The sequence below is a fragment of the Falco punctatus genome (assembly GCF_963210335.1).
Source record: "Falco punctatus genome assembly, chromosome: 7".
NCBI classification, from domain to species: Eukaryota; Metazoa; Chordata; class Aves; order Falconiformes; family Falconidae; genus Falco; species Falco punctatus.
The window spans coordinates 61,716,656-61,740,106 of NC_137587.1; the positions used below are offsets into that span (position 1 = coordinate 61,716,656).

At 49.4% G+C, this 23,451-nt stretch overlaps 1 protein-coding gene across 5 annotated transcripts in view; it reads left to right on the forward strand.

Moving 5' to 3' along the window:
• The window catches only part of NTRK3 (neurotrophic receptor tyrosine kinase 3), a 223,671-nt gene that overhangs the window by 26,774 nt on the left and 173,446 nt on the right, over positions 1-23,451 (forward strand). For all 5 annotated transcript variants that reach the window (XM_080396202.1, XM_080396201.1, XM_080396199.1 and 2 more), the window contains 2 exons: positions 13,766-13,840; positions 15,195-15,266. In XM_080396202.1, the coding sequence (XP_080252328.1) occupies positions 13,812-13,840; positions 15,195-15,266 (101 nt within the window). In that variant the 5' untranslated portion in view covers positions 13,766-13,811. The remainder of the gene's footprint in view (positions 1-13,765; positions 13,841-15,194; positions 15,267-23,451) is intronic.

Sequence of the window (23,451 nt, forward strand, 5' to 3'; positions counted from 1 at the left end):
CACCACACAGCTCAGAAGCTCATTACTGTGGCACCAGGTTGCAGCAAGGTTAAACTGCCATTTGTGAAGTGATGTCAGGTTAGGGATGGCTGGGGACAGCCCTCTGTAGTGGCACAGGCCTGCATTTGTATCCTGCAGCTGTGAGAGCCTCCTGCTGTCATTTCTAGCGGAGCTGCTGTTTGTCACGAGCTGCAGCTGGTGACAAGGTGATGGGCACTAACAGGTTGAATACAGCTATTCAGCGTGGCTGGAGGCAGGAGATGTCCATGCTGTTGGCAGGGGTGTCACATCTTCCCTGTCTCCCAGCTGGATAGGGTGATGGAGATGGCATTCCCTAGCACTTACTCTAAATCCAGGGTTAATGACAAATGCGTTACATCTGCCAGCATGGCAGGAGCATCTCCATGTGCACTAAGCGCTGCTGGCCTGCTGTCCATCCTGTGGAGAAGATGCATTTCCCACTCAGCTGGTCTCTGGAACCTGGGGACCTTGCTCCAAGCTGTAGTGGTAAAGGATGATCCTTCACCTGCAAAGACCCTGCCAGTGTTTTCAGCAAGGGAATCGGCTCACAGTGTAAAATCTGAATGGTCTGCAGCCACGGCCCTCGGAGGGGAGGGGGTCACTCAGAGCAAAGCACCCTTGTGGCACATAGCAATTGTCCAACATGCTGGTCTCTGCTGGATGGGAGAGATTCTTGCTCTGCTCTCCCAAGCCTCTTCACAACACTTGATGGTTGCTGTTTGCACCCTGCTTGCTTATTGCTGCATATTGGAGGTGGGAAGGTGGGAGTATGAAGAGGGTGGCAGAAGCCTGCCTGAGATGTGCATCAAACTGGTGGCAGGGCCAGTGACAAAGCTCAGCTTGGCTCCTACTACCCTTATTTGTGGCCACCTCCTGCTTGTGGTGAGGGTATTGCTGGGGCAGATTGCAGCTTTTTGTTGTTTATTACCCTCTCATCCCTTAGCCAATGTGAGGATGTCTCAATTATTTTTTTTTTGTCTTCCTGGTTTATCCCTGAGTGAATTGCAGGCTTTTTTTGAGTCCCAGATGGGTCTCACTCACCCATTAGTGCCAAGTGGTGCTTTAAGCTCAGGGTATCCCCTGTGCAGCTTGGGATAACCTCCAGTGCTGCCAGTTTCTAGGCACTGGTGTCAACTGGGAGCCACAGGGAGTTTTGGCTGGCACTGCTACGCTCCAGTCATACTGATGAGACTATTTCCATAGCAACTACAGGATTTTTCAAAGGGGAGATAGGGGAAAGATGTGAAAAACCAAAAACAACCCAGCTGAACACTGTCATGGGCAGAAGCTGTTGGTCAGCGTGCAGGGGTTTCAGGAGATCATGTATTGCCTCTTGCTCAGAAGGTCTCTGGCTCAGTGTGTTTGTGTGGGACCTCATGGCCAGGCAGCCTACAGGCAGCCCTGATGCTCTTGCCACCTAAAATATGGAAACTGGAGCTGGTGCTTGCACTGTGCCGCTTGGGAGGGCTGGGATACCCTCGTGGGACAGCCGTGTCAGGGCTTTGGGTCTGGGGAAAGGGACAGGAGCTTGCAGGGCTGTGCGGTGTGATGGCAGTGTGTGCTGGTGGCTCTTGAGGGAGCTGTGCAGGATGCTGCAGCTGCCTATGCACAGGGTGATTTCCCAAGCTGGTGGCACTGCTGAGCTTGTTGCTGCTGATGTGATTCCAGTGGTGCTGGGAGCTGTGTCAGTTCAGGTGGGAGCTGGGGATGCCCTTCACCTGCCTCTGCTTCCCCTCAGGGCCCAGAGCCCCAGGGGAGGGAGCTGCATCTTCTGGCCTTGGAGCATCTCAGTGATGCTCTGGCTCTGGTGTCTGTCCTCATCCTGCTTCATTCTCCTATGCCTCCTGCCCTCACTAGGAGCCAGAGAAACAGCTAGAATGGGTGTAAATAATGCTGTTGGTGCAGAAAACTTTGGGAATGCAGTGATGGGCACAAGACTGTCACCGTGACACTGTGTGTCCCATCCCAGGGGCTGAATCTGAGCCTTGGCATTGCAGCAGCAGAGATCAGAGAGTGGCTTGACCCGGTGCTGTTGGGTCTTATCTGTGGTTTGGTGGTGGCTTGGGTTTGGGGGCCACCACTGGGCCTTTGGGCAGGTCTTCTGGGTGCCTGGTGAGCTCGAAGGTGGCTTGAGGGTTGGTGGGCATCTCACATGCCCAGTGCAAGGCTGGTGCAGGGGGGCTGTGTGGGTGAGGGCATATTGCTGGGTTGATGCCAGCTGTGTAAGTTGGCGATACCTGGTCCCAGCCAGGAGGAGGGAGCATGAAGGCAGTCCTTCTCTGTCCCGTTGCAATATCCACAGAAGGGGAAGGAGCCGGCATGTGGGAGAGCTGTTCCCCGCCAGCTGCTGTCCCTGGTAAGCCCAGCCTGGCACACAGCATGGGCTCTTGGGCCCCAGCTGCTGCAGGCTGCAAGTGAGCCAGCCTGCTCCCCGGGGGGCTGCCCGGGGCTGGTGGCAGACAATGTCTGTATTCTTTACGCAGAATGAGCTTCCCTTTGCTGATAACCCTCTGGGCTCAGGTAGTTTCCTCCGAGGTTGGGCTGGTGCTGGGACCCTCCTAGCACTCCAGCTGCCCAGGAGAGTGATTCTTTGGAAAAAAAAACAACCCCAAACAAAACCCCCATATATATGTATGTATGTAAACCAACAACAGCAACAACAAAATCTCCCTGGAAGGACTTGGTCTGATGATCTGCCTTCTGGCTTTGAAATTCTTGCGTGACTCAAAACGGTGCCAAAAAGACATGTGTCCTGTTAAATGTATCTTCAGCCCAAATGGTGAAAGGGCAGATGCTGTCAGGAGGTGCAGCCCAGCTTCCTTGCTAGCTGCCTCTCTACAGCTCCAACCGAGCAGGACCTCTGGATTCCTCAGATGCTCCTGCGAGATTTTATACCTGTCAGTTTAATGCCAGCCTTCTGGTAGCGCTTCAGAAATAGGAGACTTTTTTTTTTTTTTTTTTTTTTTTTCAGGAGCACCAATCTATCAGGCTCATCATGTCTCACATGTCTCACAGTAGGGGATGTGGCCTGGGGCTGTGGAGAGGGACACGTGGGCTGCCATGGTCCACCTGGGACTGGATGTCATCGCTTCTCACCTCTGTGGCCTTAAACCCTCTGTGCAACCACCCAAGCCCCCGTGATGAAGAACATTTTCAAACAGTGTGAGGAGAGCCTGTTGGCGAAGGGCACAGCAGTGTGTTTGGATAGCGTGAGCTCAAAGGTTTCCACCTCCCTGCCGAAGGAGGTGCCTGTGGGGAGTGAAGGGCAGGGGCTTGGTCAGGGCGGCTGGTGTTGGAGAGCTGGCAAGCCCAGGCTGTGGCTGCCGCTCCGTCGAGGTGCTGGGTGACCAGAGGGTTCTCTGCAATTCAGTTACGCCTTTATCTGGGGGAACGGCAGAGTGAACTGTGATACGAGATAGAAACAGTCCCCAGATTTGCTGTTTGCATAACTGGATCAGCTCAAACCCAACAGCCCAGTTAGCAGCATCTCTGGCTGTCAGAGTGTCTTCTCCTATAACATTTTGCAAGGTGCTTTTTTCACATTTATTGGAACAAAGTAGAGCGCTGGGAGAGGAGCTTTTAAAGTGTCTGTTCCCTCCCTGCTCTCCTTTCTTCCCTGCCTCCTCCTGCCTGTGTTGTGTTTATAGGTGTGCTGGTTAGCTTTTCCTTTTTGGAGCCAGCTGACTTCCCACAAAATATCTGCTATCCTGGGAAGCCTAGAGCTCCGAGTCACGATGTCTTAATGGGTACATCCCCCTGCTCGTGGGTGATGCTTCTGCTCTTACACCTCTGTAGTAAGAACAAGCTAGTGTGTGTCTCCTTATAGGAAAAGCTTAAGGGGAGGGGGAAGGATTTTCTCCTGGCTGGGGAAAAGGGGATTGAGTCCTCATGGGTGATGGAGGAGCCCCATCTCTGGTGGGGAGGGTGGACAGAGCTGGCTGTGATTTATTTGCAAGGCAGATACAAGCTGGGCAGGGAGGGGTCCTGGCAGTTTGGCTCAAAACAAACTCCATGGCGAGCTTGCCCAGTCCTTTGGCTTTATGGGGAGCAGCCGGTGGGCTGGGCAGGCAGATTTGCCGTGCCATGGAGGTAATGGGGATCCTGGCAATTCTTCTTGCAGGTTGGAGTTGCTCTGCCCGTGGCCGTCCTGAGCGGAGCGGCTGGGAGCCTGGCCTGCGGCCAGCCCAGCTGGGCATTGCTGCCCACTTGTTCGAACTTCATAAACATCTGAGGAGCCAAAATACTGGAGGATCAAAGTTCAGGCTCCTTGGGAGCTGTTTGGGAAAACAAATGCTTCGTGGGAGCGGGATTTGAGTCCAAGAAAGATTGGCTCTCCCCTCGCTTTGCTCAGGCAGCGGCTTTCCCGGTGTTTGGGGGGTGTGGGAAAGCTGGAGACGGGATGAGCAATGCTATGGGGGTGGTGGAGTGGAGGGGGATAAAGTGGGATGTGGGACTGAGGGAGGGCGCTGGATCTGGCTGCTAAATAGCCATAACTGCAGAAGCAGAGGGATCCTTTGGCACCCGCAGTTTGCAGCTCCAAGCTCTGGTTTCTATGCTGCTTTTGGGATCTAGGCATGGGAGCAGTGGCAGGATCTGCCCAAAAATGTGCAGCTACATTGAAACAGGATTTGAGATGAAGCTGATACGGATGTAAAAAACCTCCTGAATTTAGACTCCTGTGGAGGCTGTGGTTTTAGAAAGCGTGCTTGTGGGTTTGAGTGGGTGGGTGGCAGCGGGCAGGGCCAGGAAAGGCAGCGGGTCTGGATTAAGGACTGCAGCCCCCTCCCACTGTGGTGTTTGTGCAGCCCCATCCCTGGCTCTCGTATCTGCTCTTACTGGACTGTCGTTCCTGCTTTCTCATTCCCAGCACTGTATATCACAGTAACAGCCAGTTCGTGGGAGACTTTATTTTCTCCTTTTCCTCCTCCATCCATTTTCCTGTCTTCAAGCACAGCATGAAGTACAATGCGCGTGGCTGGCAGCACTCCCCTTTGGGTCCTAGCTGAGCTAATATGCTCTGTCAGGATATCGTATTGACCATCATCAAGGCTTTGTGCCTTTTTGCAGGGCTCTTTTCCACCACATGCTCCTTGGCAGTACTCTGTACCAAGAGTTATTCCTGCCAAGTTGAACTCTAGTGATCCCATACCTTTAGAATGTCTCCTTATCTTGCTAATGTGTGTAGGCACTGTGTTCTTCAGGAGAGAAACACAACTGCCTTTGGAGCAGAGCTTGGCAGCTCTGTCTCTAATTTAGAGATATATATATGTTAATTTCTGAAAAACCCCAGACCTGTTCGGAGACGGGAGCGTGAGGGAATCGGACTTCCAGTTTGAAGTTGCAGGGAGAGTTTAATAAATCAGAATGTGATTACTGAAGCTGATTGTGACCAGGGTGCTGCTTCCTCTATAAAATGCTGTTTGATCTTTAAAGACCACAAAATGGTGCACGCTGCTGGCTCTCACTGCATATGAAATCCTATGGATAAAAGCATCCTTTCCTTTAGCATGGCAGGTGCCTGGGGAGCTGCCTAAAAATTGGAGCTCTTTTGGTCTGCTGTGCCCCATAAAGCAGAGGGGGATGCCTCACCTTGAGGTTTGTTTGGTGTAAAACTCCCAGGGGAATTGTTTTTTCTGCCCTTGAATTGCCCTCTTGTTTCTGAGATGTGGTGTCATTAGATACGCACGGGTTGATGTTAGCAGTTCCGAACAGGAGCCCCTGCTCTACGTGCCCTAGATCCATGTCTAACGGTGGAAGCACCTCTCTGGGCACAGAGGACTGGCTCTGTGGGCTCTCCTGCTGGACAGTAATGAAAGAAATTCCCTTTTGGGGAAATACCATAAATTTTGAGCCTGCTTTCCAGAGGAAAAGGGGAGCATACAGCTGATGCTGCAGGTGGGGGTTGTGGGCTCTTGCTGATGCTTTATCTCAAGGCAGTTGGATTTGTGTACTTCTGTCCATGTCTGCAGGACTAAACTGCTCATCCCATCCTGAGCTGTCGCTTCAGGTGGTGTCTGAGACTGTGCAGGGGTCAGAGAGTGGTATGCAATAAATAAGAAAGGTGGAGAGAGATCCAGCTGAGAGGTGCTGAGGTGGTGGGCAGGGAGCTGGGGCTGAGCCAGGAGCACAATCTGTACACAGAGGGGTTTAGGGGCACTGCTCCGCCCAATCCTGCTCCCCATGCAGGAGATGCTGTGGCACTTGGAATTCCGTTTCCTCCTGAAGCTTTTGCACTGTTGCTCATCTCTGGTAAATGAGATTTCTTCAGCACTGGGATGATTTTGGACACCTCAGTTCTTGCTCGGGACCCCAGGGCTGCCTTCTGCCAGCACTAGCTGAGTAATAGTAATGGATATCAAAGGAGGGTACTTGTTTTGATGGCAGTTGCACTGCTGCCCAGAGCACTTCAGCTCTGCCATCCCACCTGCACCTATTTCTTCCTTTCTGAAAGTGAGTGACTAGGCATAACTCTTCCCACACTGAAAAACTTTGGTTGTAGTGTGTGATAACGGGAACATACTGCTTCCAGTGTGCTGCGGCAATCTGTCCATGCTGAGTCCAGGCAGCCTGCTGTCCTCTAGTAATAATGACACATTGTCCCTGGAAGGGATGCTTTCAGCTCCGTAAGTTGCCAGCCAGAGCTGGTGTGGGATGTGGAGACTGTCCTGGAGTTTTGTGGAGATCATACAAGGAAAATGGGTGAGTGCACAAACAGAGGGCACAGTGCACCCTGTGTCTGAGAGGTTCTCGTGTCCTTGAAGGCAAAAGTAAAGGATGGAGTCCTGGTCATGTTGGCACCGCTGTTTTTTAAATGCATGCACTTTTCCTCTCCTTTTAGGTACTGCTCCTGTGTGTCCTTATGGGTGCCGGGGTGTATGGCTTCGTTGTAGCATCTAGAAAATTGTTCAGCAAAGCTTAAAGCTGTTTCTCGGGCTGTCTTCCATAACAGGGTGTCTCTATGTGTCAGTCTTGTTAGATAGCACAGCTGTAGCAGCTCTTCTGCACCTAGTCGTTGCTCCTAGCTGGTCTGGGGCCGGGCAGGTGCTGTTGGGGTGAGTGTGGAGCTCATTTATGCTCATCTGAAAGGTGACTGCAGGGAGTCCCCTCCTGTGAATGCCTTGTGTCCTTGAGTTGCTCGTGTGTGGCAGTTTGGTTTCTCCAGGAAGACTATTGAGACACCCCACTGCGGTGGCTCATGCATGGCTGTATTGTTCCCATGGCCTTCCCACCTCGGGGGACTGGGGGCTTTTTCCTATGTCCAGCCTTTCTGGAAGGGCCTGGATCGTTGGGTTGGATGTTGCTGAGCCCATGGGGTGGGGACTGGGGACACCCCCCTTGTATCCTCTGCAGCACCCATGTACCTGTGCACGGCCTTGGCAAGAGGAGATCTGCTGGTGCAGTGGAAGCTGTGTCACAGTGGTGTGTTTTATGATCGTTACCTTGACGAATCACAATTACACTGTGGGGTTATGCTCATAATTGTTTCTATAAAGCTGAGTTTGCTTTCTGCCTCCCCCCTCCCCTTTTCCCACTGACCTCAAATTATCCTCAAGGATGCAAAGTTATCCACTGCTGGGTGACTCTTCCATGCATTTTTGGGAAGGGGAAGCCCGTGCTTTAGATGAGGAAAATATTTCCCTCATAAGTCTTTATGCAGCTGCACTTGCCTTTAATGCTCAGTTACCAATTCACTTTTATAACTTCCATATTGAGAGAAACAAGTCCTTCACGCCTCTGGATATTAAATGTATGCAATAAGTGCCTTATAATACTGTGAAAGACAGCGGATTCCTTTATGGCTTCCTCAGCCCTATGTGGGGTGCAAAAGATGGATAAAAGGAGCTGGCAGTCCCCACCATGGCTGTGCTTTGCCCGGGGGTGCGGGACCTGCACCAGTGCCACGGGTTTCCCAGCCTCCCGGGCTTCCTGTCAACATCTGCAGCACCTCTGCTTGGAGGAAGCAGATCTTACCGGTCAAGGGTTTTAGAAGATGTCTTCCCTCTATTCCCTGCTTGCAATCAAATTAATAATTGTATGGTCTGGAGCTGGTGTGCCAGGAGGTTTGTTTATAATGTTAAACATATTGGGTAATTGGAAGCTAATGCTTCTGTCTGGATCGCCAGGTATAATATGCCTGGATGACAAATCAATTTTCCTGTTGTCCTACAAGAGGAGTCAAATGCTCTGCTTGCCTTTCATATATATATGTATCAAAACATATATAAATAAAATAATTGTGTGTGCATGTGTTGGGTGCCGCCTGCTTGCTGGTGCATGATTTATTCACTGCCCAGCACCCAAACCTGCGTGGTGGTACTTGCACGGCATGGCTCTGACAGGGATGTGTCATCTGTTCTCACAGCGAATGGAGCTGATGGCATCCTGGTGAAAAGTTGCTCCCCTCCAAGTCTGGGCTAGATACACATTTGGGTAGCATGTGTGTACACATGCTATATAATACTTGTTGCTTATTGAGTACCTTTTTTAGTTATTGACCGCAGTGCTTGAAAGGCTGAGAGAGATCAGATAAATATTATCGTTGTTGTATGAGGAGGGTGAAGGAAGGCCAGACACATTAAGTAGCCTCAAGCTCATCACTTGGTAAACTGGCATAAGAGGCTGTTTTTCACCTCTGCCTCAGGCATGTGGGACACAATAAACCTGGCTGTGTTTAATCCCAGTGGATATTCTAGTCTCCTTGCTGCATTGGCCCTGAAGGGGAGCACGCATTACTGTGCAGGCTTGCCGCGTGCTATCAAGAAGGTGACGCCAGCCTGTGCTGTCGAACAGCTTCTTGCATGATGCCCTTCTGGGAGTGAAAGGAGCCATCATTTCCACAGAGTTGGTGGTTACCAGTCCCCTTCGAGCAAGTGGGGCAAGCTCCTGGCACTTCTGGAGACCAGCTGACAATTTGGTCAACAAGACTGCTGATGTCTGTGTGACGCAGGGGCAAGATACCTGCCACCTTACAGGCTTCAAACGGTGCCTAGGGATTTGAAGTGAGAAGTGATGCTCACGAGCTGCAGAGCTGATAAACAGGGCTTCATGCTTCACAAGGTTGCTAGCAACTGGGACACAGCATGCGTGCTGTGGACTGACCATTGGTTTAACTGCAGCGGTTTATAAGGCTTTCAACAAGTTGTAAAGGTGTGTCTGTGAGTATGTGGAGGCTGAGATATGGTGCAGGGCTGGCCTCCTAAAGTTAGCTTTTGTCAGGATAAACCCCATTTCTTCCTTTGGAAAGGTAACCAATTTCCTCAGCAAAGAGATGACTTTGTGGTGAGAGGTTAATATGATGCTGCATTACATCAGAAGTGGTTTGTTTTTCCTGGAGAAGACACAGTATAGCCCAGCTGTTGTAGGTGAAGAGCTGGATAATGGAGGAGTGGTGGTGGGAAGTGTTGAAAGAGGAGATAACCGCTGAGGTTTCTTGGAGGTGTTGGCTTCTGCTTTTGTTGAGTACAACGGCACTAAAGGCAGGAGTGTGCTCAGGGGCTTCCCTGCTGGCACAGTGCTGGGGCTGTGGGAACACAAAATGGGGTGAGGATGGCCAAGGGGAAGAGCTGCAGTAGCAAAACCAAGAGTGAGTCTGTAATGCAAAGTGGGGTGAATGCAAATGTGGGTGTAATGGGGCTTTTGCTGCCAGCTAAGAAATCATGTCAGTTGGTAACAACCTGGTGGATAGAAATGCTTGGTGCAGTGCTTTGATTACAGAGTGAAAACAAGCCTCCAGGCTGATGGGGTTGTTGGAAAGGTCAGTGTGATCTCAGGCAGCACGTCATGGTGTTTCCAGTGTAACTGGGGAGTTGTTCATGCTGTTATACAAGTGAGACCTGGAGACTGCTCTGTGTTTTCGGTCACCCTTATTCAAGAAAAAGGGACTTAAAAGCCAATGAAGAAAATAGAAAGCCATTTTCTATTATGGTATCTATCCCAGTGGTCCTTCTTGCATAGGTCACCAAGTGCGAGCATCAGTTGTGCTGGGTCTGAAACCAGAAGCAAAATAATTTCGCTACCAGGACTCTGAGCAGTATATCTGCATCACTTCTGGGATTTGAGTTAGTATCTCTTCAAGGCACTTGAGACAATTAGCTTTGCACTTCGCTGCTTGGTACAGACATGCTGCCTTAGAGCTGGCCTCATGTAACCTACAAATGATAGCTGGGTGGGTCTGGCTCTTGCTTGTAAAGGAGGGAGGAAGAAATGCCAGGAAAGAAAAAGAGCTGCTTAAGCAAAGATAGTTTCAACACAAGAGAAAATGGATGTAAAATACTTGGAGTATATTTGGGTCAGAAATGAGAAGAGGAGGGGAGTTCTGGGGCAGTGTTTCAGTATCAGCTGGGAGGGCAAAGCCCTAGCTACACCTAAGGTAGACTTTGATCGGTCTGTAGGAGGCATGGTATAATGGCAGCTCTGCAGCGCAAGGAGACCTGGACCAGCAGTACCCCCCAAACAGGCAAGAAGTATGAGAAGAAAGCGAGTATTTAGGCAAACGGCCCCTTCACTCCACACACACCCCCCTCCCCAAAGCGAGCAGTCTCATCTGTGTCTGCGGTGCATCTCGTATGGTCTCAATTAGAAGTTGGAAATGAGTCTAGGTGGATGTGCATGGTGAGCACTTCAGGATTTAAGTATGGTTTTGGGCTTGAAACTATTGCATCTTGCAGAAGAGCAGCTTACCTTAGTAATAACTGAGGAATGCCACAGGAATATATAGAGATGCTTGCAGGGAGGAGGGAGTAACCCACTGACTAATTCATACCTCAGTGCCTGATTGCACAGACCAGGGCAGGGCAGGGAGCTGTCACATCTGTATTTGGTGTGAACCCAGCACCCGTGTTCCTGCTGGGTTAATGAACCGAGGCAGAGGAGAAGGGAAGGGCTCAGTCTTCAACAGCCTTTGGGAGGACGTAAGATTTCTAGGGTAAACAGAATCCTGGAAGGAAAAGAGGAGCAGCTAGTTGAGATGCTGAAGGACATGAAGAGGGACTTAAGTTTTAGGGGTGAAGTTTCTTTGCTTGTTTGGTTTGCTTTCCTGTGCAACCACTGCCAATTTTAAAATCACAGCTTGACTCCTTGAGCTTTCAGAATAAGATGTGTTTCTGTTTCGTTTTTAAAGTGGATTCAGATGAACCCAGCCAGCACAAAGTTACATATTCTTTCCAAAGAAGTAGGGAAACAAAGAAAATGGTTTTCCTGGTGTATTTTTGAGGTGCCTGTGAACCAAGACTGATTTGCTGCTTCTAGGAGCAAGGGTGCAACTCCAGCTAAGTTGAAAAATCACAGAAAAAAAGAAAGCCATTTCCTGAAGTCCCTGAGAAGGGAAATGTCTGTGTAGCTTAAAGGACTTAAAGTCCCTTGCTGACCTGTGCACCTAATTCAAGATTAAGCTGTTTCCCTGTATGGCACTCTACATAAAAGTAGCTGCTGGGATGGGGGATTATCCTGTATGTAAATGTCTGTGTATGTATGTATTTATTTCCACTGTTGTTTCTCTTGTCTATCACTTTGTAGGTGTTGTGTGTCTGTTAAATAACATGCCAAAACATATCTGGCTCAGGAACCTCATGGGCTTCATTTGGGATGGTAGAACACAGGTCGTGGAGTTGTATTTACAGTCTAGTGTAATGTGACTTCTGAGGGGGCTTGGCTGTAGGGCCCCCCCAGGACCCCTGTACCTCAGTGCTGAGTCATCAGAAAGCCATGCCTGTGCATGTCACTGGGAACAAGCTAGGGTCTTTTTTCTGCCTCTTCTAAAATGCTGCCCACATGGCTTTGAGTGTCAGGTCAAAAATAACCTTGACTTTTTTTAGCAAACACAATCAATAAAACAAGAGCCAATCTGGCTGCCACCTCTTTCCCAGCTGTGGTTGCTCCATAGCTCTGGGCTGCTCCATCCCTCCCTGAAGGTCATTGCTTGGATGCTGTAACTTCAGCATGACCTGGTGGTAAATGCACGTTATCCCGTTTTTGCTTCTTTCCACATTCTTCCTATTGGAGGACCTCTTTTGTGTGTGTGTATGAGTTGAAGATGGGAAATGTCTTCAATGTGTTTCTAGCCTTGCTCAGTCCTGCAGTCTTGTGGCCCAGGACCTAAACTCACAGTCCTGCCCTGTCTCGGAAGGGTTTCAGCGAGCTGTGGGATCTCTTGACTGACTCCTCCCAGTCTGTGTTTTGTTCTGCAAGTGTTCGCAGGGGCCTTAGATGTTGGCAGGGAATATGAAATAGCTATAATAATGTCCTTTTCCTCATTCTGTCCGGGACACAGGCGATTCAAGCCAATGAGCAGGTCATTGAGGATGAACTGTAACTTTCACTGTCATGTAGCAACCAGTTGGGAGCTTATGCTGCATCCTTACATTAACCCCTTTGGGTGTGTAGATAATTATTAGACATGCGGGAAGCAGAGGTGACTCTTGCAGGTCTCTGCTTTTCTTGGATCTGCATGGTGAGAGTGCAGAAATAGGTTTAGATTTAGTCCAGGCTTTGTATTTTGTATTTTGTATTTTCCTTTCTTGGTGGTGTCTGGGATATGGCTTAAATAGGTCCATATAGTTCTGTTACACTGATTCATTTGTTCTTGTGCAAGCACAAGGTGTAATGAATGCTGGAGGAGGAACTTGTGGCCCCTGTGACTGTTCTAGAAGTGGTCAAAGTTCCCTCTCCTGCTTACTTGCCCCCTGGACCACCACGTGGGGTCCTGCAACGTTCTTGCCTAGAATCATAGGATGGTTCTCAGTGCTGGCTTATCAACCCAACCCTGCATCACTTGGAACTGTTTCCCCTCTCCAGGGCCAAGTTCAAAGACAACTATTACATCAAGGCAGATTGTGAGCTTGGGTGCACATGTTCATAAACTTAAAAGTTGGGCTTCTTTCACATGTTGTCTAAGAGGATCAGCCAGAAGTGTTTTCCCCCTCTCAGTTCACCTTTGAAAGAGGACCACCTCCACCTGCTCCCCAGCAAAGAACCTCTTGAAAATGTTTGTGCTTTCTGGTGGAAGTATGTCTGAGTTTAATCTGGGAGAAAGACTGAACTGGCCAAGGACTGCCTGGGGGATGAGGACTGAGCTTCCTCCCCACGACGTAGCGTTGCAGCTTGTTAGCAGAAGCCCACGGCCACAGCCAGCTGGCCACACTGCTGCCAGCATTGCTCCTGTGCTGCCTATAACAGGGGACCCTGTTCTCTGGGGCTGTTGTTCTGTCACTTTCCCCTGGCTCTAATATTTATTGAATAACGATCCTGCAGTGACAGATCTATTTCTGGGCTTGTTCTCTATAACATACCTGCCAGAGTGCCCCCAGGCGACTCAGGAATTTATAATAAAGGCATGGTTTCCAAACTAAGTTTGTTGCTCTCCTGCCAACAAAGGCTAGGACCCTGTTTATCCACCCCAGTAAGACTGGATAAATATGACTTTTCTTTTTTTCCTATTTAGGCCCTAATTTTTTGTTGAGAGGTTTTGTGTTTCTGTATTCACTCCTTTTGTGTGAGCTGTATCAATTGTGTCTTTGTTTCATAAATGTGTGCGGTGAGGTACAGAGAGCAAAGATGTTAATGGCTTGGTTGCGCGTTCTGTGCCTGAAGCTGTGGGTAAAACACTGTTGTTTGGCTTTTCCAAAATGTTGGGAAAACGGAATGGGGCAGGGTGGTATGGCATGACACGCTCTCTCGGTGTGCTGTCCCCTGCACGGGCAGAGTGACCATCTCGTGCAGCAGCTGAGCCTTTCCTTCTTCTCTGCAGACACATAGAGAACTGGAAGAATTTGCAGACGCTGAATGCTGTTGACATGGAGCTGTACACGGGACTCCAGAGGCTGTGAGTATGTCCTGCGTGTCGGGGAGGAGAAGAGCAATGGGCAGCCCCTTCCTTCCAGCAGAGAGCTGTGCTTCCCTCCATCTGCAGTCTCCACGCCGCAGTGTTCGGAGCCTGTTTAAGCTACTGGCTCTACTGTGTTTTGCTATGAGACTCTGCAGAGTGCTTTTCGGTCCTTGCTGGGTCTGTGAGAAGGAAGATTGCTAGCTCCTGACAGTTCTGCCAGCACACATCAACCCTGACCTCTCCCCTGCTGTTCTGGTTCTGGGCTTGTGTGTTGTTCTGACTCATTTCAGCCCCACAATGCAAAATTCCAGCTGTCTCCACTGATCCTTCATTGCTGGGCTGTTGGTCCTCATTTAGTGCAATTGCCATCATGGTGGTGCTGCACAGTAAGGTAATCGCGTCTTCCTGCACAGCACTCTGAGCACCAGGAGAGGTCAACTGTGTGCGTCATGGAGGGGAAACTGAGGTCCATGAGATTGACAGCTCTTGCTAGGTGCTTGGGAAGCCTGGCCAAGCAAGAATGTTTTTCCATGAAAAACACTTAATTCCCCCTCCTGCATCCTCCTGGAGCTGGGAGTGCCCTGAGTGCTGCTTGTGTGAGATGCAGTGTTGTTCAGACTTAATCGGAGACTTTGCTAATCTGTTTCCCTGGGAGCTTTGCATTAGGTACAGCTTGTGTGTGGGTTGGAGGAGAGGTGTACGTTGCTGAGCACTCAATATCTAAACCCCAGAAAGCTGTACTTCTAACACACATAACCCTTGTAAGCAGGCTGGCTGCTGTTCTCATCTCACCTAAAAAAGCATCAGTGGAGTCAGGCATACACTTGTTCGCAGCAGATATTGATAAATCCTGGTCACAGTGCTGACAGAGCTTCTCCAAAACAGGGTGGGAAGAGGATTCCCCCTCAATGTCCATAATTCCCTAGGCAAAATACTCACCCCTCCTTAACAGAGCTGCAAGCAGAAAGGTTTTTCTTGGGTTTGAGGGAGGGGAGATGGCGGTGCTGGGTGTTAAGTTTGCTGTGGGAGCAGGCAGTGCTGCTTGTGGAGATGGAGGGAGAGGGGAGAGGAGCAGGAGATGCTCTGGGCCACCCCAGCAAGCCTTGGTGAATGTGGGGGGAGATTCTTGTCCAGCAGCTGCTCTGCGCTGAGCCTGTGCTGTCACCGTATCAGATGAAGCTGAAAAGCCCAATTTCCTCTTTGCTTGTAGCTCATAGAGGCTGTCTAGGGAGAGATGTGCCTCCTGGGGCGGGGAATCGAGGCCTCCCAGTGCACTTCAGATGCTGAGTGCAGGGTTTTAGAGCAGTTGTCTGCCTTGACTCCATTGCTGCCCTTCTGCATCTCTTCACAGGACAATCAGGAACTCAGGACTACGAAACATCCAGCCACGCGCCTTTGCCAAGAACCCTCACCTGCGCTACATGTGAGTGCTGATGGCTCCTCTCCTTTTCCCTCTGCTCCCTGTGGGAAGGTGATCCCTGGAATGGATCTCCAAAGTGCCTGTCGGGCAGAGCGATGGGGAAAGGGAGGGAGAGGTGGTAAAGGACAGGAAAAGGAACAGCGGATATGCAGGGAAGCATGATGTGACGCAGGATGGGGTGAGCTCCCACTGGGCAGCTGATGGGGTTTGGTTTCTAGTCCTGCCCTGGCTTTGATCGCTGCTCTAAACCATCGCTTGCATCATTAGCAGCCTTGCGGTGGCTGGTGCACATTTCCCTTTCTGCAGAGTTCGGGGGGCAGCCACATGCCTCACCACACAGCTGGAGCCTGCCCTGCTCATTAGCTTTTAACCAAAGGATGCTTTTCTGGCACAAATCCTGGGGCACGGGGCTGCCAGCTTTGGGCCTAATTATTAACTTCTTAAACTGGTGTCTGCAGCAGGCCTGGGGTAGGGCTGTTTTGTGCTGGAGAGGCTGGAGTCCTGTTATCATGGGACATTGCACAAGTGTCCAGCTGCTGGGGCATCATTAGCCAGTGGGTATGGTGTTGTCTTGGGGACGTTCCACATCCTTGAGGCTAAGGGCACTGATTTCTCTTCTAGATATGCATTTACCTTTCCCAAGGCAATAAAGAAAAGCCTGGATTTCAGGCTGGTGTGCCAGGCGCTCCATGGGCTTGAAATAGCTCATCAAAGTGACTGTGTCTGAGATCAAACCCCTCTCTGCTCTGGTATAGATATAAAAGGAGTAAAGGGGCTGGTGGGAGGCCTTGGCCGTGGGCATGAGTTGATGGGCTGGGTGGAGAGTGTGTGTATCCCTGCTTTTTGGAAACCAGCGTTAGTGACTTCTTCCATGAAAAACAGTCGTAGTGCACATCTGTTTGAGTCTGCAGATGCATGTGGCCATCGATATGGGCATGCTGCTGGCGGAGGGAGATAGATGTGACCCGCAGAGCAGGATAGATTTGTCTTTTGATGTCTGCTCAGAGATGATGTGAACTGAAAAACCCCAAAAGCTTCCTTTTTGGAAAACCAGTTACAGTTGCTAAGTGACGGTAAAGTACTTGCCAAATAGGAGATCTGCCGTACCAAAGGGCATGAATAGTTGTGAAGAAGCACTGAGCTTGTGTGTTTTGTCATAATAAACCTTCCTTAATGCTGACCACTGGGAATTTCCTGATTTCTGTGCTTTGTTATTTTGATTTGTAGTGTTTGTTTTGTGTGTTTTTGTAGTTTTTTACTGAGAAACGTCTCTCTGAAGACCTCTCCCACTTGATTATTTTTTTTTTGGGGGTGGTGGTGGGGTGTTTGTCAATTGTGCAGTTGCTGTTTATGTATCTAGCAGATAAAATGTATAACATTTGATTCCTGATTAAATTAGTTTGGATGTTGTAGTTTAGAAGGCCATGTATGCTTGTTTTGAGGCTGAATGTGGTGTTAATATGTACACATGCGATTGTTGCTGCTTTTTCCAAAAGTGTTTGGTTTTGTCTTTTGAGATTACTTTTGAGATTGGAAAAAAACCCACATCCATCTTGTGTCAAGAGTTAAGGTTGGTATGTGGTGATGAAATATGTGTTTGTTTACTGCTTGGGTCATGTAAGATTGATCATGTTCTTAACATCTTTCTTTCCTTGCCTTTTGAAGCTTGAGGCAAGTAAGTATATTATTTGGTTAGTGTTTTCTAGTGGGTTTTGATGCTGTTCCTGGAAGCTGGCAACGTGGATGTTTGCAGGGTTGATGTCCCCCTTGGTGGATACTGGGCACCCAGGGATGGAGACCTGGTGCTTGCAGGGATGGTGGTTCCCTCCTGTTCCCCAGAGGCTCCTGGGCCATGGTGCTGCTGCTCCCTTGCAGCCAGGCTGCTTTTTCTGGAGTGGCTCTGGAGGCTTTGCATAGCCTGGCAGGTACCTGGTGCCACCCGGGGCCCCTCCATGGCCGTGGCACTGTGCAAGCGCACCGGGGTGCCTCCTCGGCTCCTCCACAGCTGCTGCCTCCTGGGAAGCTTGGCTCGCCAAAGGCCTGACATTTTCTGCAGCCGCTGCACGTAGGAGCCAGGGATAAAAGGATTAATGGAAATGTCACTCTGCTGTAAGTCTTGGCCTGCTGTAACCAGGTACAGTAGCTGACAGGAGCAAGGGATACTGTCCCAATCCCCTTGTAGTAGGGCTGGCTGCAGCTGGGTACGGGGCTGGGGACCATCGGATGGTGTGCTTAAGCTTGTTGAGTTCCTGCTATGTGTTATTGCTGCTGCTCTGGTTTTTCTTCTCCTTTGCTGGCTGTTTGGACAGTTGCAGGTGGACTTGAGTCTATAAGATGGCAAAATGGGTCTCATAAATGACAGAGGGGTTTCACTGCCAGGAGGGGTTGGCACAAGATGGTGGGGATGGTGAGCTGGACCTTTGCAGGGTGTTACAAGCTAGGTCTGAGCAGCAGCAGGCATTTTTCCACGTGAAGCTCATGTACAAATTGTAAAGACTCAAAAGCTGTTCCCCACTCCCCATCCTGGGTTAAATCTCAGCCTCCTGCTGAAGTGAGTTTTTTTTCCCCAGTGCCTTTCATCAAGGTTTCCTCCTCTCAGATGGGCCAGATAGCTCTGTCTTCTCCCAGCAACTTCTATTTCTGGCCCTTCCTCTGTGCACATGTTTGTCTTCAGACCCCAGCTGTGCAATCACAAGCAGATAACTTATCACAGCTCTAATTGCAGGAGCTCAGGTTTGTGGGAGTTTAAGATAGTGGTTCTGGATGAAGTTTGGCTTGTTCCCCTTCCCCATCCCCCCCCCCCCCCCCCCTTCCCCATCACAGAATCAGGGAGGAAAAGCGAGAGACCTATGAAGGGGCTTTTCAGCATTCAGCTGCCTGAGTGGTAGGCTTCAAAGTGCTGCCTGGCAGGGTCATGCCTGTCCTTTAAGTTTTGAAATTAGCTGTATAAGGGGGTTAAGGCCAACCTAATCAGTGGAGGAGCAGCGAGTGACTGGAAGCCAGAGGTGTACATCTAGCAATAACTTTGTGTGTTCTTCTTGAATGAGGAGAGTTAGGGCTCCATGTCTTCTCTGATCATCGGTGCTGTGAAGCCTATCACTGCTATGCAGGCAATTAATCCAAAATATAACAGTAGGTTTTGTAATGTGGAACTACCTCTTCTACTGGCAGTTAGGCTGAGGCAGTTAACTCTTTCCAGAACAAGTACTGGCTAGATGTTGAATGGGGATGGTTGTGGGTCTGGTCGAAGCTGGTTAGCATCCAGTGTCATTTTGTGCCCTCACTGAGGTCGTCTTGCTGGGCAAAGTTGCACTGGTGGGTTCCTGGTCCTGTGTCTGTGCAGCTTTGACAGCCCTTTGGCTAATGTGGGGATGATCCTAGAGAGCACCATGCATTGGATGCAAGGACCAGCAGGTCTAGGCTGTGGAAAACAGCCTTTGTAGCCAAGATTTGTGGAAGTCAGCGTTAGCAGGTGAACATAGGAAATGTTTGGTGTTGACAGAAAACCTCAGTCTTTGGCTTGAGGCTGTACAAGAAAACTGTGGGGTGATATGGTCCCTACATTTGAGACATGTAAACCGTCTGAATACATATTCACTATGTCGCTGTGTTTAGCACAGCTTGTTGAGGAAATCTTGCACGCTCTCACTCTCTATCATTTTCCTAATAACACTGGAATGCTTTGGCCAGTTTATTTGAACTTGATAAAGGATTGCAAGTCATGGGGATATCAAGTTTCCGCTCATATCATAAAAACAGGCAGAGGAATAGTAAAGAGAGGTTGTTTGAGTGCCTTGTGGGGAAGTATACAACATTATCACATTCCTCATTAGGTACTGGGAAGTCCACAGGTGAGCTCAGCTTCACAGTGCACCAGGAATCCGTGCATGGGAGAGAGGACAGGACCTGTTTGCTGCTGGCCAAAGCATCCAGCTTTTGCTGGCTGTGGGACAGTAGAGCTGTGCATGTGGGAGAGCAGACTCCCACCAGGTTATGCCTAGAGCTAGACAAGCTGACATTTGCAATACGTGAGTCTCCCCTTTACTGGGAAGTGGGTGCTTAGGAGACTGATTCCCTCTAAATGCTTTCTTGGGCGGCTGTGTACTCAGCCAGCCAGTCAGGAGGCACTGCCTTTTATTTGCAGAGGGTAATTGTGCACACCTTATTTATTGTGTAGTAAAGAAAACAAATTAAGGCTGTGTAATTATACAGACAGGCACACTTTTAAATAAGGCTTAAGTAGTCAGATTTCTATTTAGAAAATTAATAATTGCCATTTCTGTCTGCATTCAGAGGCTCTTCTTAAACTGTCTTCTGGAGGTTTATACATGCTTTAAATTGGTTTGTGGGCTGGTCAAGACACAGCTCCTGTCAATGAGCCCACTCTCAGCCCTGCCCGCCAGAGTAAGGATGACATGGGCGATCAAGCTGTCTCTTCCAGGGGTCTTAAAGATGGAGACCCTGGAGTGCTTTGTGCGGAGTGTAACAGTTTTTTGAGTATGGTATGGTCAGATCACCTTCTGCTCCAAAGGCATTTTTGTGTGATCCTGCCAGTCTTTTTCTCCCAAAGTTGAGGGTTGGGGAAGGTCTGGAAGGTGCTGGCAGGAATGTGCAGGGATCTGCTTTGCCTGGTGAAAGACTGAGCTGGCTGATCTATGGGCTTGTTATCACAGCTCAAGTTTGCCTGTGACTAATCAGAGCTTCCCAGAACCTCCTCTGTAGGTTGTGTTGTTTACTGAGCATGGAGTTAGCTTCAGTGTCCTGGCTGGGTTCACAGCAGTTGTGCAATGTCATATGAACTGTTGCCCTGGTATTGGATGTGGTTTGTAGCTTTGATGTGGGAATTCCCAGAGATGTGTTATGGTTTTAGGCTTTGATAGGAAAGAAGCTGGGCTGCATCCCCTGAGAACTGAGGTAGCTGAGGCAGCACAAGGTTGGTGAGTTGCTCTCTGCCCTCTTCAGTGCTGTTTCAGGACAGCACTTGAAGCCCTCCAGCAACTGAGACCCATGCACTTTCAAAGGGCTGCAGGCAACTGTCTTGCAAGGCTGGCAAGGTTCACCTCCTTTGCTCTGTGTGTCTGGGAGCTTGATCGAGACCTTACACTAAATAAAGAAATAAACAAAATATCAGATGCTGAATTATTGCCAGTATAACACTGTTCCCTCTAAGTCATGTCTTGAGGGTCATTTTCCCCTGCTTTGTAGTTAATGATCTATTGCCTTGCTCTGAAAGAGTCATTCTTATTTACGCAGCAGGGTTAAACTCTCGCTCTCTTCCCATAACCAGCTCCAGGCCCTGTGGCTGTCTGCAGTCCTCCACTTGATTCTGGATGTCCTGTTACCCTTCCTCCCCCTCCCTGATTATTTCTCCCTGCTTTGTCCTTTCGTCACTGTGCTGCTGTCATACCTATCCCAGCAGTCTTCTCCTAACCCAAACTGTCATGTGTTAATTGCTTCTGATTTCCTGTCCATACTCTCGAGTCAGTGCAGCCTAATAAGTCTGCATGTGAGACGGGACACAGTATATGACTGTATGTAAGTTCTTAGCTCACTGGGAGGGTGAAGTAAAATGCATCTACCTAAGCCACCTCCTTGATAATTTAACTTGGTTTATTTTGCATTTGTAAAGGGCTAAATAGGAACTGAATTTCTCCATGAATATAGGCAAAATAGCTATGAGAAAAATTTAAAGGGCACTTTAATTTCCACTGGGTGAATGTTCCTTTACTATCCCTAATCAGGCAGCAGCTTGGGTACCCTTTGACTTCCATTTGTACTCTGAGGATGTTCCTGCTGCAGCCTCTTCTAGGGGCAAACTTCTGTGCTGTGATTTACTCAGGGAAGCATTTCTCTGCCATGTGTCTCTAGTTATTATATAAAATGCTGGGCATGCTTATAGAGCAGTCACTAAAATAAACAGCAGTAACATCTCCTCTGTTTCCCTTAACTTTCCTGTCCTGCCCCCCCATCTGCTTTGTTCCCTTGGATGCCAGTGTAGGGCAGGTCCTTGCTGATATGCTAATCAGCAGTAGTGGTGTGATGGCATGTTTATTCCCGGTTGTTACCACAGGTGACTGATAAGCAATTAACTGCAGCATTTCCTTTTTCTGTAGCCAGCAGAGGTAGGTCCTGCATTTTACCAGGCATTGTGCGCAAGGCCAGAGGAGAGACCATTTCCCTACAGGACTGTGGCTTTCCTTCAGGCTGGGTTGAAATCATTTGACCTGCATTCAGAGGGCTGGGTAACTAATTCCTGGCTTCAGGCTGCTTTGCTCTGCTGTGAAGAAGGTTTAATGTGTTGTAGTAGGAGGCGGAGTGGCGAGTTTGTGACTGATGTACTCTAGTGGGGCGTGAGAAGGAAAGTTTCTAACTCAAGCACTGTGCACCTTACGGCAAGACTTGTCCTGCCTCAGTTCCTCATTGGAAAACCTGGAATAATAACATATATTTTCTCTGCTCTTATTTGATCTATTTGCAGCGTAACACTTTGTATGGTTTCTCATGAAACCTGGCCTTGAATTGTGGGATGCTGTTGCAATGTAAGATGAGTTATAATAATGCTATCATAAATGTTCGTTGCCGGGTTGGATTCGTAGGTTATAACTATCACTCTGGTACCTGGCTCTCAGGATTTTGCTTTGTCTCTCCTTTCTTTCTTTGAAATGTTGAGATGTTCTATCTAGCTGCGCTGTGTGTCTATTAGAGTTACTTCCCATTCTGAAGTTTGATCAATTGTCTTTTGGCGGATGTGTGAAATGGGCAATGGTGGTTTAACAAAGGTCCTGTTTTTTTCCCATCCACTCTTTAAAAAAGACTGCAGACAATGCTGGGGATGTTTTGAACGAGTCTGTTCCTACGTGGGGCTATGTGTATGTGGGTCTTTTTATAAGGCTTGTTTCAGGATTGGGGTAAAATGTGAACCTGAGGTAAGTTGAGGTTTTGTGGGGACTCATCCTCTGTGGCACAGTCCTTGCTGTTCAGCAATGGCCTGATGGATATCTTGTTGTGAGCTTCCCTTCAAGGAGAGGCCAAACATTCCTCTTGGATGTGATCCTAAAGATGAGGTGTACTTTTGTCTTGGTTAAACGTCACTGCATCTCTTGAGATCAGCAGTACAGAATGAGCTGATTTCTGGAGATTTGGGCATAACAAGGGCCGGATCTTGTTCCTAGGCTTCTGAGGTCACTGCGGCATGGAGGTACTCCAGAAACAGCCTCTGGCTGTCCCTTTTACTTGTTCCCCAGAACTTGTGGCTCAGCTGATTACATGTGGTACAAGGCACATCTTACCTGCTTGTGCCAGTATCAGAGCTGCTGCACTAGGGGGAGGACCTTCCCCAAGAGGGACCTGAGGACATGCAAACCTGCTTGAAAGTTTCTGGGGGAGAGAGTGAACAATCGCGGTAGGATGAGTGAAAGTTAAGTGACTGCACAAGTTATGTCAGCTGGGATTTTTCTTTCCATGATACTGGTTTACTAACAGTATGATTGCAGGGCTGTTTTTCAGTTTTTGATGTCCGGGCAATAAGCACCAGGGCAGAAAAATAGAAACATTAAAATCATATGTTATTTGAGCAATTAGGTACGACAGGGCATGAATGATGGGACATTAATTCATGATGGTGTGTGACTAGGCAAGAATTTAAATGTCATAAGTTAGGCAGTTGTGTGTTTTATTGGAATGATAAAATATTATTGGAAAACTAGGCGAGGGGGTGGAGTTTCCGACTAACCCCCTCCCCCCTCGTTTGTATTTGTGAAGGGGTGAGCTGTGAATTATGTCAGATGCAGGAGACTGTGGGATAGTTCCAAGGCTGCCAGCGGGGGCCAGAAGTTTGCCTTCCCCAGGAGCTGTGGGTTAGCTGTATCAGTAGACTGGCTGGTGACAGAGGATGAGTGACTGAGGTTTCATGCTTGCTGCCTCCAGCCTGCCGTGGGGCCAGGCCTGGCTTCCCCCCGGTTGCTCCTCCGGTGGGGCCGTGCCCGCACCGTGCGCCCGCGGGGCCGCGCTTCAGCACCACGGACAGGGCCGACAGCGCCCGGCCCACCCCAGCGCGGGTCTCCCTGCCCGGAGCCGCGATCCCCGCTTCCCGCTGCGTCCCACCCGCCCGGAGCCGCGATCCCCGCTTCCCGCTGCGTCCCACCCGCCCGGAGCCGCGATCCCCGCTTCCCGCTGCGTCCCACCCGCC